General features: G+C 34.3%; 1 protein-coding gene across 1 annotated transcript in view; it reads right to left on the bottom strand.

Annotated features, from left to right (window-relative positions):
* LOC149807137 (mitogen-activated protein kinase kinase kinase 1-like) overlaps positions 1-16,555 on the bottom strand; it is a 128,324-nt gene that overhangs the window by 65,874 nt on the left and 45,895 nt on the right. The window contains exons 6-10 of the mRNA XM_089962584.1: positions 13,594-13,722; positions 9,792-9,980; positions 4,384-4,500; positions 1,540-1,694; positions 451-572 (exon numbers count right to left, since the gene is read on the bottom strand). Of these exons, the coding sequence (XP_089818710.1) occupies positions 451-572; positions 1,540-1,694; positions 4,384-4,500; positions 9,792-9,980; positions 13,594-13,722 (712 nt within the window). The remainder of the gene's footprint in view (positions 1-450; positions 573-1,539; positions 1,695-4,383; positions 4,501-9,791; positions 9,981-13,593; positions 13,723-16,555) is intronic.

Here is a 16,555-nt window from a genome sequence, read left to right as displayed (position 1 = left end):
TTATACCGTACTGACATGCTCTTAATCATTTTTATTTTGGAAATGGTTTATCGCTATCCAGAAATGTGAACATCAATCTTGGGCTAAAAACATTTCACAATATAATTTTAAACAATAACAAGGCAAAATTGTCCCTAGGTTTTCTCTGTGATTTATCTCAACATCCAAACATTCTATTTAGTTCAGACCTATTAGGATGCTAAGAAAGCAATCAGATGTAATTGTCTCTTGACTAGTGTGGCTATAATTCTTGAACAATGAAAGATTTTGCAGATTTGCATGCAGGAGATTAGGAAGAAAATGTGTTATATGTGTAAGATATTTCATAAATATCACCAAAAAAGTAATGGCCATGTGACTACTTTCTAATATTTTGCAATATTCCTCACAAAGATGAAAGGACTGGTTTAGTTTTCAATCAACAGTTTTTATTATTATTAAATCACTTACAGATAGCAATACAGTGGTGATGCAGCCTGTTTTGGCAGCCATTTTCACACCTGAGCAAACTTTCTCCTTCCACCATTTCTAACAAACAAATAGGGCAAGTCTCATCTTCTTCACGCACACTCCTGAAAAAGAAAAACTGATTTATTTGTTGCACACTAATTTAATAACATAAAAATATTTCGTGCCAAAATCCACAAATGTTGGCAAAAGCATAACAAAGATAAGTTCATTGACCATAAAGGGAATCAAAACCTCAATGCAAATTTTCTATGACTATGACCTTTGCTCCAGTGTCAAAGGAGTGAGTGAAAACATATCATAGAAAGGGTTGTCCGTGTTTCATAATGATTCATGCAATGTATTGACAAAATCCATCAAGGGATTTAGTTAATATACGCAAATAAAAAACTAACCAAAACCACAACAGCTAACAACAATGATGCCAGCAGAAAAGTGATGTCCCACTTCCCTCAAACATGTGAGAAATTGAATTTTACATTTGTCTTCGGTTCATTTGAAATTTATGAAACTAATAGAATAATTTTAATTTTATCTCCTGAAGGCCATTATATGAAAGAATAGTTTTAGTTGGGCTTAAAAATATACTTTTTGAACTAAGCATTCATGCAAGATCCTGTACTTATGAAATCTATTAAAACAGAAACTGCAGATTAGAACTCAATCAAACTGAAGCACCAAAAATTAATGGCATATATTAAGACCCAGCTTTCTTCTATTTCTTAAAGACCTTTTGCCAAAAACTGTTCTGTCAGTTTGATCATCATTCCATAGTACTTTGAATTCACTTGCCACTAATGCTATGATATAACCCACTGTATCCAACTTTTGGAAACTTCAATACAGAATCATAAGAGTCAATGCTGGAAAAGCAATACCTATGTCTTTAGCCATACTTTTGCAGGGGCAAACAAAACCTTGCCCCTTAATGCACTAGGTTCTAGAAATGAAACTAATAATGATATATGTAAGAAAGTGTCCCCCTGATATTAATAGTTCGACATTAATTTTATTGATTTTGTTTTGTTTGACAGTGTAAACAAAGATTTTAACTCTTTGACAAAATCTCACCCAGCATCTGATTCAGCTGGTGTCACAGACTGTTCTGGAGATGAGGAGTCTGCAATTTCCCTTGCTGGACGCGATGATTTTCGTACTTTCTCATCCTTTGTATTCTGTATCCTGGATGTTCGTTTGTCATTATATGCACGGAACAAATTTTCAACCTGCAAAAACCAACCAAGAAAGTGAAGCAAACTATAGCTATTGGTAATAAGTGCATCACCAGGGGCCCAGCTCATAAAACTTGTTCCAAAGCTTTAAAAGAAGATCTTGTGCTGAGAAATCAAAGTTATTTGATGATGGGCATTCAAGTGCCATGACTCATATCAAGGACATGGAATATTTCAAATCCAACTCTTCAATGCAAAATAACATACCATGTAGTGAGAATGGCATGCTGACCAACAAGGGCCATAACAATATCTAAAATGTAATAGCTGAAACACACAGGTATATGCAGTAATATTCACATCAAACTGCATTTAAATGTGTTATATGGTTCCTGAGCTAATCTGATGACATCATCCCATGTAAAGATGTGAAGTTGATTGACAAGGACCACAACTTTATTTCAAAATTTTGTTCTGATCAAACTACATCAGAATTTGTTTGTAGTCATGCCAATTGCAAACAGCATTCCAACAGTTTCCATTTGAAGACAAGAGTAAGCAGCTTGACAAGGGGGCATAACTCTGTCCAACAGAGAGCATGAGACTAAAACCAGAAAAGGCACATACAAGTCTATGAAACAATGTTCATCTAAAGTGCATCAGAGTTGAATGGTTCTTGAGCTATGCCATTTTTTGACAATAGATCATGTAAAGATATGACATTAATAGTTAAGGATCATAACTCTCTCCAATGGGTAGTGGATGAGGAAAAACAAACAAAAACTCATAAAAGAACATCTTTGTCTACGAGGCCATTTTCATACCAAAGTACAGATTATGTTGAATGGTTCTTGAGCTGTTTCTTTACAAGCAACATCCCATGTGAGGATATGAAGTTAATTGTCAAAAGACACAGCTCTAGAATAAAAAATGGAGGTGATGAGAGAAAACCCTAAAAGACACATCAAGGTTGATAAAGACATTGTTCCTACCAAATCCATCACAATATGTTGAATAGTTCTTGTACTCTGCTGTTTACAAGCAACATCCCATGTGAAGATATTAAGTTCATTGTCAAAGACCATTACTCTATCCAAACTGAAGTCAACAAGACAAAACCATTAAAGGCATATTTAAGTATATGAGACTAGGCACATACCAAAATTACACCAAATATGTTAAATGGTGCTTGAGTTCTGCTGGTAACATAGATCTGATGTAGGGGAGACTTAAAACTGATCTAAAATGGGCATCATACTCCATCAAAACTGTAACTGAAAAGATGAAACCTTTAAAATGCAAATTTGTCACAGGTAATTCACCTACTCAAATGGAATCTAATTATATGTGAGGGGTGTAGAGCTTAGGTGGCTGCAAGTAGTGTAAACATAAAGACTATAGGACAGAAAGAAAAAGTGATTATTTACTGGGCTTTCACATCTCCCACATAAATTCATTTCCAATTCACAGTATTAAATATGGAGAAGTATGTTTGCCATAATCAGTGATATCATCAGCATTTTACCATAATTAGTGATATCATCAGAATTTCAGTATTTTTACCATAATCAGTGGTATCATCAGCATTTCAGTATTTTTACCATAATTAGTGGTATCATCAGCATTTCAGCATTTTTACCATAATTAGTGATATCATCAGAATTTCAGCATTTTTACCACAATCAGTGATATCAACAGCATTTCAGTATTAGGACATTTCAAATGATAAATTTATGTCATATAAATTTATGTCATATACAAATTAATACAGTTTAAATGCAACTGTCGGTGAGATATAAAATGGAATTTTCCATAAGCTGTAATCATGGCCTTGGCCAGGCTAGTGAAGAAACTGTACTTTTTGTAGAATATAGTATAAACATGCTCATATTTTCAGGACAATATCATACAAAATGTGTAAATATCATGATACAATGCAAGGCATACAATAATATTGTTAAAGTACACTAGTTAGCAACAGCATAAACCCAGATCTATCTTTGCATACTGATAGCATCTGAGTCGTTTGTCCTAATTTCAAGTGATCAGCACAGACCCCTGATCTGGCTTTGTGCTCACAGATCAGGTTCAAAAGTATTCTAATTAAGACTCCAAGTGAACAACATAAACCCCCAATCTTGGTCTGTGGAAATGCCAGACCATAAGTATGCTAACTGGGAATCTTAGCATCATTTTCAGATCAGAGCAGCCCATCTGCAATTTATACCACATTTGTAAAAATAAAAGCAATAACCTTGTAAACAATGATAGTGTATCTTCCAATGAGCCTAAATGTACCTGTACACAGGTGACAACAATTAAGGTCTAATGAGAATAACAAGTGTATCCCATTCCTCCAAATCCAGCACAATGGATTCTTTCAATACTTTTGGACAAAATGAGAACTAGATCACCATTCTGAACCTATTTTCAGTCTAGCCAAATGATCTGTTGTTATCTATATTCACATTGAAAACCTGTATCCTATACAACACTTGATCATCTTGGTGCTGATGTACATTTTCTCTCTGTGTGTCTACAGAAAACTCCATTTTCAAAATGTCAGTGTAAAATTTTTTGACTTTCTGCAATTATATCAATTCAAAATGTTTGACTTTCCTTAAAATTCACACTTGCACACATTCTGGAATTGTTGGCATATCTGGGTCTATGCTTCTTTGCAGTTCTATGTGCCTTAAAGATAGATCAAGACCATATGTATCTCATCAATCTGTCATCCTACCTCAAAGTTTTTCAAGGTTTTGCTCCAAAGGACCGGGTCATTGTCCCTGACTTGGAAGACACGCAACATAACAAAAAGCACATGTACACAATGTGGTCCCTTCGCACAACTGCAAGTCTGAAAAATAAAAAAGTTGTCCAAATAACACTTTTTACTTTGTTATTATGAAATTTCTAAGAATCTGATAACAAGGATGAGTCTAAAGCTGTAAATGTTTCAATTCTTTCATCCTAAGAAATTTGTCTCCCCTTGTGAAAGTGCTGATGATTCACCCAAATTTTAAATTGCGGCAAGTTCTTTAACATAGGGAAAATACCACTAAAGGAAAGCTTCCAAGAGATCTTATAAAACTCTCATTAAGTTTTGTTAAACCAACTCTTCATTGTTTATTTTTAAACTCTTCCTTTCAAGGCCTGTGACCCTGTGAACAGAAACCTAAAGGTGGCTACAACCCTTCAGTAATATTAATCATTTTCTATATTAGGTAGGAGGATGCGGCATTAAATTTGTGCACAAAAACTGTCCCTTGCAATCTATTATTGATGCTGCTGCAGTTGCCATGGCTGCAATTTCCAATTAATGCATGGTATAGGTTGCCTCCCTTTCCTTTAAGGGATTGTTCTCTACACATTATCTTGTTAAAAGAGCAGCTTTCTTAGTGCTTTAAAACCATTTTAGGGAAATAGTTGTCAATCATTTCACATGGAATTGTGTATTTATATAAAATAAACAAATCAGTGCATATGTTTTATTTCAATACACTAACTATTTGCAGCTAACAATGAATCAACAGTTCATTATATTTTCACTATTTATTGTTGAGAAAAATGTCAACTATGAATGGTGGTTGTTGTTTTAGATTTGGAGTTTAATGCTTTTTCTCAGCGCTAGATATGCTATACATGGTAGCCAGTATAACTGAGGAAGAAAAACCCTGGAAATCCCTGGCAAGAACCACCAACCCATGGGACACTACTGACAAGTTTTTTTCGCATACCCACACTGAGACTTGACTCCATGTGGACAGAGGTGAGATGGCAGTGATCAGTAAAGGCAAGAACTTTAGACCACTCTGTTAAAGGGGTCCAGTATGGGAAGGTAATTCCTTGACTGAAGTACATGAAACTAACATAGTCAATGAACTATGTATTTCCACTGATGTTATGATGATAAATTCAACCAATGAGGTCCAGTTACTTATCACAATACAATGAGGTCCAGTTACAATTCTTGTCACAATACAATGAGGTCCAGTTACAATTCTTGTCACAGTACAATGATGTCCAGTTATTTATCACAATACAATGAGGTCCCACTCTGGAGTTTGGCCCTACAACAAAAGTGTGTGGATAATAAAGGTACATTGTGATAAGAGTAATGCAGTAATAATATACCAATTTACTGGGAAATTGCAATGAAAAGTGCCCAATATGGTACACTGCCATAAGAGTAATGTAATAATAATATATTACTTTATTACTTACCGGTAAATTGCAAAGCAAAGTGTCCTATATGGTATATTGATTGCAATATAAGTAATGTAATATTAGAAAACTTTTTTTTAAAAATCTACAATAGATCACAGCTTCTAGAATTGATTTTTATGTTCGTTTAGGCTCAGCATCTTATCCAACATGGTGGCTTACTGGGAATGATCTCATAAAACATTGATGAGCAAAGAGCTCAATTCAGAATAATGTTTCACTCAAAAGAGAATAAGGGACAAATAAAATTGATTAAAACTGCTGCAGTTTAATAACAAACTGAAATATAATGTCAGTGGTACGCCAAAGCCGGCAACAGAGTACCACCATCAAACACTTTTCCATTAATATTACACTGCAAGTAAGTGACAGAACCAAGCACAACTTTGATTTTAAAAAATGCTTAAGTTCAATAACACATCCCAAATGTTTAAAGTCAGCATCCTATAACTGTAAGCATGCCAGGCACACAAAGTAAACACAAATTTCCATTGCCAGGGGCCAAAACTACATTCCTCAGCTAATTTCATGTTGATGACTTGCATCCTAACAGCACTAAATCCTACAAGGGCTTCTTAAACTTGGTATTAGTCTTTGAAACACAATGTATTGTATCATCTAGACAGATCTTTCCCTGAGACAGTAATCCCAGATAGGTACTTAAAAGTAAAAAGATGTAAAATCTTACTTGTCCCTTTGTTCATTTTGTTGTAACAGGAAGAGATTTTAAGTGTGATGCATTTCTTTTGGGTTTTTTCTTCTTTTTTTTCTTTGTCCCTTTTCATTTTTCATGCAAAATAGGAATATTTGGATCATTTTACGTCACAGACCAAAGGCTTTTGTAATCAGACAAAATAATTCAATAACTCTTTTCTAAATTTTTCTTTTCCTTCTGGGTAAAATTTTCATTCATGGACTTAACAATTATTTTCTTCAAAGATGGGACTTATTTTTATTGACGTTTTGAGAAATAAAAGCATGATGTTAATTTTCTTGTTCAGCTTTTATTACTTGAAAGAAAACTGCTTGTTATCACAATATACAAAATGCAAAATTAAAATTTAAAACATAGATGCTGTAAATTACCAATATATATTGATATGTATCACAATATAGACATCTCATATTGCAACACATCACAAAACTTTTTCCCAGCAATACTCAGCAAGAAGAATGGGCAAACAAAACGAAATTCATGAATTTGAATAACAAAAGGCATTTCTGGAACACAATGCAAATATGAGTACCAAACTTGATAGAGATCGTTATGTATATATAATTGGCACTGTTTGTTAATTTGTTTATATTTCATTATATGTTGTGGGTAACCATCATTGTACCTAGTTGCTGACCTCGTCCAAAATCAGTGACGATTTTGCAAACAATTTTTACCCCACTGAGTGAGGATCATTATCTGAAGCTGAGTCAAAGATGTTGTTTTTTTAAAAATATAGTTATGGTTGAACTACGTGATTTCTGTCACGTGTTTTATGGTAACAAACTTTCTAATCCTTCTAGAATAATGAACTTTTAATCCTCATCCGGGCTTTTGTTTTGCATATTAGTTTGTCGTATAACTCAAGTTTTTCTAAAAAATTTTTATTTGTGACTTAAGATCTCGGCAGAATCAATTGTATTATGTTGTGTCCAGTAATTCATTTGGTCTAGAATTTATTTTTTCAAATTATTTAAGTGAATTTTCTCTGTAAATACAGAGTTCTCTTAAAAAAATAATATTCTTGAACAGAGACATTCACATGGATTTTTAGTGAATTCACACTATGAATCATATTACTGTGATTCATCAAAAGACTGTTGGTACAGCACCATGATACAGGCCACCACAGGCACATCAACACCTTCAGCATTGGATTTAATTTGTATTTCCACTAAAGTTTATTCAGAACTTTAATTATATGGGCTTGTGTCTGTAATTTCAGGATTATTTGGGATTTCATTCGCAATAACATAAATTTCTTTTTTCTTCTTTTCATTTTCACTTTGTATTCTGGGGAAATAAATCATTTGTTGAATTATACAAAGCATGTTGCTTTTCACTGTTTTCTGTTAATTATTTTAAGAGCACAGAATTGTAACAAGATATCTACAACAGTTCTGGAGTTATGTTCTGGAAATGAAAGTTTAAATGATGGAATGGATGGATTAACAAATGAATGAAGACATTAAAAATAATTATTCTTCAGAACGCTAAATAGCAAATGTCACATCCTGATCACCAGTTTAATATGTATACCAAATGTCACGGAGAAACAGTTCTGGAGTTCTGCACTTGGAAATGAGGTTTTAATGTCTGACTGATGGATGGATGAACAAAACATAAGCATTAACAATACTGGAACTAAAAACTTCTGTCAGAACAGCAAAAAGAAAATGTGGATGACTAGTCTAATATCTGTACCAGTTTCAGAGACAATAGAATGGCTTTTTGAGTCATTTTCCTGGAAATAATGTATGAAAAATGGATGGATGGATAACAGACAAAATAATAAATACAGAAAAATACTGAAAACAAAATAATTGTGAATAGCAAGTGGCACATGAAAAGCACTAGTTTAATATGTGTATGAAGTTTCATATGTTGAACAGTTTTGGAGTCATGCCCTGGAGCCTCAAGTCTAATGATGGATGGATGGATGAACTGACAAACAGATGAAAATTACTGAAACTGAAGCATTGTGAGCAGCTAAGGAAAAACCAATGATTTATCTGCCACATGAGCCACATTTAATTTTGATATCTTAAATGGTTTTAGAATTCTACCATGGAAATGAAAGTTTGATCAATGGCTCAATGGATGGATGAACAAACTGGTGTATGTGATTTGGCTTTTTAACGTAGTTTTAACAATTTTTCAGTCATACAGCTACGATGTCTGCAGTGTGACAGTTTATAGTGATGTCTAGCACTGGGGCATCATGCTGCAGACATGTAGCATGATGTTCCACCCAGTCACATTATGCTGACACCAGGCCGACCAGTCCTAACACTAACCTCTTAAGGTTGAGCACCAAGCGAGGCAGCTGCTAGTACCATTTTTGTAAGTCTTTGGTATGACTCGACCGTGGATCGAACCCACGATCTCCCACATCCGAGGCGGATGCTCTAACCTCTTGGCTACCAGAGCGGTGAACAAACAACCTTAAAATATTCAAACGAAGAATTGCGAATAGTAAACATCACACCCATAAGATTTGTTTACTATGAGTACCAAATTTCACAGAGATATCATGAATGGTTTTGGAGTTATGCCCCAGAAATGAAGGTGTAATTGTTCAAAGGACCACATCCATATACCTCTCTCTCTCTCTCTCTCTCCTGGGTTGGGGATAAATGTCAATATTCTTGACATATATGAAAGCATTTTTACAGCTCTATGTCTAATAATCTATTGAGGCAGGCAGGCAAGGCAAAAGCTTGGAAACTGGAGAGACACCCATTTTGCTAAAATATGCCTTTTATTTAGCTAGTAAAGATATATATAAAAAATTTAAATCAAGATTAACCTAGGGTGTTTGACATGACTCCGTCAAGGTGGGCTTAAAATATGATGGAATGATGAAAAGATACACATGAGACAGACGGATATGCATATGGATGACAAAGTAATCATTATGTCATGCTTCTGTCAAGGTAGGCTTAAAATTTGATGGAATGATGGAAAGATACACATGAGACAGACGGACATGCATATGGATGACAAAGTAATCATTATGTCATGCTTCTGTCAAGGTGGGCTTAATACTTCATTGAATCATGAAAAGTTACACATGAGACAGATGGCCATGCATATGGATGCCAAAGTGGGCTTAAAACTGGATGGAATGATGAAAAGATAGACACAAGACAGCACATTGTGACTGCTGTTAAGTTACTATTAGGATATTCACCAGAATCAATGCATACCTGTGGACCGATAATAACCCTGAATTTGTGGTCAGGAGAATCTCCACCAATCAGGAATGAGTTTGGTCCCATCTGCTGCAGGAGATACAATCTGGCCTTCTGCACACGCTCAATCCTCTTCAAGGTCAACTGACTCCCAGGGTCATTTGCCTTGTCAGAGGGTACCCGTTTAACATTGCTCTGTGAAAACTGAAAATACATCCAAATACTTCAATCCACACTCTTATAAAATACTATGTATTATTTATTTAACAGAATAAAAATATCATCAATTTTCTAGTCAGGAACACAGTGAATCTGACTTTGGACAAGGTCAGTACAAAATAAAATTATAACTTATAATCATGGAGAAAAACTAACAAATACAAATTAAATATACATAACAGCATAAAGAAACACAAATATATCCATTAAAAGTCCATTTCTTCCAACATTTTAGTCTTTTGAAATGCTATTTTAATAAAATCATCTCAAATATTCTAGAAAACTCCAATATACCAAATTTGGTAACAAAATCACTTCCTTGTATGACTGAGTTAACATGTTCACACTGTAAGGGAAGAATATAAATCTTTAACTTGGAAATAATTGTCTGAGTGCTGACTATCAACTTGTTTATTGAAAAACAATGAAACACAAAGTCTGGACTGAAGTGAAGAGTTACAATTACAAACTGTGTTTGTAAAGTCAATGAAGTGAAGAATTAGACTAACAAGTAGTGACTCCTAAATCTGCCCAAGGTAAAAAGAGGACTGGTTTTCAAACATGTTCACAACAGCATGGACATGTATGCGGTCAGATCTACACTATTTTCACTGACGGCCTATTACTTATTGCAAGAAATCTTGTAGAGAAAACCTTATGTCGATGCCACCATTTGTACAAGAGAAGTAATGAGGTACAATTTTCAAGAAAACTGATATTGGTGCCATATTAGAGGTCTGATAGGCACCATTTTCATTCAGGACCAGCTGCATATCGTTACAGTGTTGTAGCTAAAAGACTATGTTGATACAGTAGTCTCCCTCTTGAACAGCCCCCCTGATCAGTGGCCACCCACTTCTTAGGCCAGAATCCCTTGGCACCGATGAGTTTGTATTCAAAAGTAACCCTCAAGAACAGCCACACTTCCAACGTAACCAGCAACCAGCAGCATATTAGTAAAAAAATGGAAAATTTTCCCATCATGAGTGGTCAGATTTTTTCCTTCAAACATACCCAGAACAAATAATTAATTCATATTGTGACTTAAAGTAAGTAATCAGATTATCTCTATCATCGTTACTCGTGTCTCAATGTCAAGTTTCCGTTAATGAAAGAAGTGCTGACTAAAGTACATGTAACACTAAGATTAACATTATCTCATTGTCTGTAAAAGCCGATGTTTACAGGAAATGTTATAATAGTTTTATGTTGAAAAAACTCTTTAAAAAACAACGTTGTATCAGTTAAGGAGGTTTAACAGTAGCAGTGGGAAAATGGAGCAAATGGAAAGAGAATTTACGTATGTGCCAAGATTTAAATGATGTTTTTGAATGGTTCTGCACTGTGCATGACAGCAATACCCACTTGCATATCAAGCTTACGCTAAGAATAAGAACTATTAATGTATATTCACTTGAAATAAGTCTATTATTATAACAAGAAGAACCTTTTAAATCAATGTTACTTTTAAATGTAGATATTAAATGAAGATATTAAGTGCTTTGAAGTATGTTGGTTTCTTACTATGTACATTACATATACTTCTCACAAAAAATTTAGTCCCCCTCTGGAAAGGCCACCAGTCTTATAAAGCCACTTTCCCAATGCAGAAGAAGTGGCTGTATAAGAGGGGGACCAATGCATAACCTTCCATTAAGGAGAACTAGCCCAAAGAATACTTTCATGATGTCCACCAAGGCAGTCATTCTGAAGGTAAGATCAGCATCATTTTAGAATAGGATTAACTAAATATTGCAAAACGTGTTTAAGTGAAACCCAAACACATCCATATTGGAAGGTTCTATTTGCATAATTTTCATTCAGGGACAACTAAATATTGTAACAAGTTTTTCAATGAAAACATACCAATATGACCATCCACTCTGAAGAAAACATCAGCACCCTATTTTTTATATTTCTGCCAATCTACATTTCAGAAACAATTTTTTTAGTAAAAACATTTTGTTGAGCTGACTTTCCATATTGAATATTGATATGCCAAATGATAAGTATGTTTATAGCAATGCTTGAAAATAGTGATGGTCTTAGGTCTGGAACCAGATTTCTTATGCAAACATGCTGATTTATCCAGCATAAAGTTTCTTGGACCAGTCAATTTGAGGCAATTTTTTTGCATAACATCATCCAATGTGTCTTTAATCTAAACATTTTATTGCTTCAACTTCAGTGTTCCAATTAAGTGATCAATATTCAACAGCATGTACACATCACCGGTTGAGCAAACACACAATAGACAAGTTTCCAAATAAAGCTTTTGACATTTTTTTACAGTGCTTTAATATTTGAACAACCTGTCTGCTTTAACCATCTCATGGAGCCCTATATGCAGCATGAGGTTATGGGAACTTGTGAAGGTTTCCAGGAGAATTACTTGACTCATCAATAGCTCATCAAGTTCGGTTTTTGCACATCCTAAATTGGCCAACTGCTGACAATACATAACAGCTATGGTTCATATAGCCCCAGATAATTGTTTCTCAGGGTCTTTTCAAAGCATTTTCAAGGCCTTTTAAAATTTTTTTAATGAGTATTGTTTTCTTATAAAGACTGAATTTTCTCCATGTATTTATATGACAATCACTGCATAACTGGCTATAAAGTTTATAAAAAAAACATGTAATTAACTCGCTACAATAAAAGATGGTACTCTGTTGGTAACTAGGCATCATTTTTCTTTTGATGCACCCAATATTTTCCCCAATTCATTTCTTTATTAAGTATTGTTAACAAATAGCAAAAAAAACTCTTCACTTACAAAGTAATATATTTTCTTTTGGTTATAATGTCCTCTATTCCCTCTGACAAATTAAAGCAGTCTTGAGAAATATTCAAGGAGTTTTTTCAACACATTCAAGGATATTTCAAGGACAAAACCTGTTTTTCACAATTACAAGTTTTCCTGGCAAATTCTCAAATTAACAATTTTTCAAAGGGTGTATGAACCGTGACAGTGCTGTTGAAAAGTGGAGATGTGGTCAAAGTGGACATGTGGTCAAAAGTCATGATTTGCAGTATAAATGACAAAATCAAAGGCTTGTGTGCATTACTTTTTTTGGAAAAATCTTAGTTATGTTATAATCACCATTATCTGAAAAAATCAAAATGCGTAATAATATATATGTACAATATACTTTATGTTTGTCTGAAAATAGACATAGTAATGATACTTGTACTATTTCTTCAGCCTTTGCTTGTATGAGTCATTGCATATATTTTGCTAAATCTAGGCAGCTCATCCGGAATGCTAAATACTAACAAATCACTACAATCATGCTGCATCTCTCTTGAGCCAATTAGTCACCAAAATATACATCAGCTACTAGATGTTGCAATTTATGAACTGTACTGAAAAGCAAATAAAGACACCAACTATGAAGCTCTAATACTGCAAATATTTCAGATAATAAAGATTTTGTTATCCAATACTTCAAGCAAAGAAAAAACTTGAAATGTGAACCCTATAATACTCACAAACTGTGGAAAAAAGAAGAACTGAAAAATAATAACTGCTTAAGAAATGTACAAACAGACCTTCCCACCATACACAAAATGATTTAGATCAAGTAAAGAGACTTACAGAATTTGCAGGTGAGACTCTTTTCCTTGCCATATGGGAGACTTGCCCTGAATTCTCATTCACAACATGCTGAGTGAACGGGGATTCCGGCCCTCGATTGAAGGACTTCTTCCTTGGAATACCTGAAGTCTGTATAACAAAGAATTAAAGTTTATTATATATACAAGGTTCATTTTGTGTATTAATTTGATATTCTTGCATTAAGTGCATTACTTTCAAAAATTCTGCTTCATTATGCACAGCCCTTGAAATTATTACATATTTTGTAAAAATTAAAAATGCAAAAGTATAAGCTACCCCACCGCTCACAAAGTTCCACCCTTTAGGAACAGAATGAAATTCCTAAACGGTGTGCACATCAAAAACCCAATCCCATATCATATCCCAAGGTTTCCAATCTCTATCTTTAACACCTAACCCCATATTACAGTATGGTTCACGCATCATGGCAGGAGTCTCATGCCCTCCACTTGCACTTCTCAATGGAGTTATAGAAGACCTACAAAACTCCACTGCACCTCAGCCAACATGCCAATGCCATCTCAGCTGTGGAGGGGCTGGTCAACTTTACTGATTGACATTTGAACAGCTAATAAATGAAGACCGCCCATAAACTAACTGATCAAGACATCATGAATAACTTACAATCATGTAGTATTTCAACAGTGATCTTTATTTTGATCATATATATGAACAATACAAAATAATTTGAAGTCTTGTATATTAAATACATTTAGAAAGTAAGTAACACTTTTACTTTATTCAAAGAAATCTGAACAATCTTATGCACTGATTTGGTGAGAGGCACACACTGTTGATCTTCTCTTGAACAGTGTAAATTTATGTCTGTCTATTTACTTTGGGGACCATAATTTGAGCTGTTAAGAACAGTGCACAAAGTTGGATGGCTTCATGTGTTAGAAACGCATCTTTCCCAAGCTGAAATTGACAATATCTTCTGATGCTAACATAAGTTTCTTAAAAAGGGGTGGGTGGGTGGGGAAAACGCTTGAAAACAATGGTCCTGTCCTGATTTGTTGTTTAATATTCCTAGTTTTAGTTTAAACAAATTTATATTGCAATAAATGAAAGAATAAAAAGTACCCCAATAGGAAAGAATATAGTCCAATAAATTAAATGATCAGTCTCTGACAGTATACATGCAGTCCGACTTCACAGATGTGTATATGGTACGTTCAGCCTTGTGACTGGGCCATAATTATTTAAGGACTAAACACATGGTTCGCATTTAAATGTAAATTTAGTGTTTTCTGTTTGGTTGTTTGATTTGGGGTGGCTGTCATCTGGAATTTAATTGTCTATATCTCAGCGGATTACTTTTCATGTTTAACCCTTTACCTCATGCAAGCGCCTTTGAATGCCTCTACTCCATTTGCATGGAAGCGCCTTTTGACACATCTACTCCATTTGCATGGAAGTGCCTTCTGACGCCTGCTGTAAACATCATCCATTTTAAGCCAGTTTTTGCAGCGCCACCTTTGGGGAAAACCCCCTATTAGATACTACATTCATTTCTGCTAATGACAATTACGTCAGATCACGTGGGCACTGTTTATGCTCTGGTCAATATTGCTATATAAAGTAACCGGGTTGTAATCTCCACTCTCCAAAATGGAGGCTGCGGATTTCATTCAGTACTTAACGAAGTTTTCATGATTAGAATCACAACTATGAAAGATTCAATAACTTAGGTAAAGGCTTTGATATTGATGTAGGCAGCAATTAGTTTTTATAAATTATCAAATTCAGATGACTTAGTGATGTAGATGCGGACAAAAAAACTTGTAAATTTAGAGTATGAGAAATGGCAGTTATGGTTGGTCACTGACATGACGGTGAACAAGTTCTCTCAAGATTTTAAAGCACATACAAAATTCTTCCGTGAAAAATAATTACACGGCTATAACAATCGGATTTTCCACACATCATAGATGTGTACCAAAAATGTAAAATGGTTAAAATCGCTGTTAAGTGTAACATACACTACATTGCTTAACAGTTAAGAGGCAGGCCTATGTGTATGGAGTCGAATAGATAACAGGTATTCTCTTTATAGCTTGCTGCACTGGGTAACTTTGCTCTATGAGGTAAAGGGTTAAACAGTAGGATAAACTTAAACTGTTCAAGAGAACCTCAACAAGGTCTTGCCAAGTCAGTATGTAAGGTTGTTCAAATTTCTTTTTAAATAAAGTAAAAGTGTAAACTTATTGCAAAATATGTTGATCAGCCTTTTCTAAATGAAAAATGTACAGTAGTATTAGTACAGTTTGCAAAGCATTGCAACTATGTTCATGCTATTTAAAAATTATTTATATGGCATCTACTACATTATCTTCATTAGAAATAGGATATGTTTATAATCAGCTGATAATAATTTAACATATAAACTTGCATGTAAGCCTTATTATACAGGAAAAATAAAGGCCTCAAAGAAGCTGTGTAGGCTTATTTGCGGGACAATGTCTAAACTTGATAGTTTTTAGGCCTTTTTTGTTGATTACTGTAATGGCTGTAAATCTTGGGACATTAAAAAAAAATCCATGTCCTATGACATTGACATGTAGAAGAAAAAAAATTCAGTGACCCGACAATTATTAAACTGTTACAAAGTATCATGATTGATTTTGCTATTATTCTGCATGTGCATATTTTCTGATTTCTCCAACACCAAATTAAATAAAGGTTAATACAGACTTCGTAACTCGCAGGCTGGTCGAGTTTACCTGGGAGACCAGGCTGAACTATAATGTACAGTACTTGTACAGTGCAAAGCGTGCACAGTGTCACTTAAATCCTTATTTATTCCCAAGCATTTTAGAATGCAGATTTTGCTATATTCATTGATTCGACCAAATTGCATTCTTCCAGATAACATTTCAGCTAGTCCTTAATAGCTGTTTCATTTACATTGAATCACGCACTCAAGAGTTACTCATTTTCA

Source organism: Sinohyriopsis cumingii, chromosome 1 (assembly GCF_028554795.1).
Source record: "Sinohyriopsis cumingii isolate HCF-2022 chromosome 1, ASM2855479v2, whole genome shotgun sequence".
NCBI lineage: Eukaryota > Metazoa > Mollusca > Bivalvia > Unionida > Unionidae > Sinohyriopsis > Sinohyriopsis cumingii.
The sequence above is the reverse complement of the archived record's forward strand: the minus strand, read 5'-3'. Positions and strand labels throughout refer to the sequence as shown.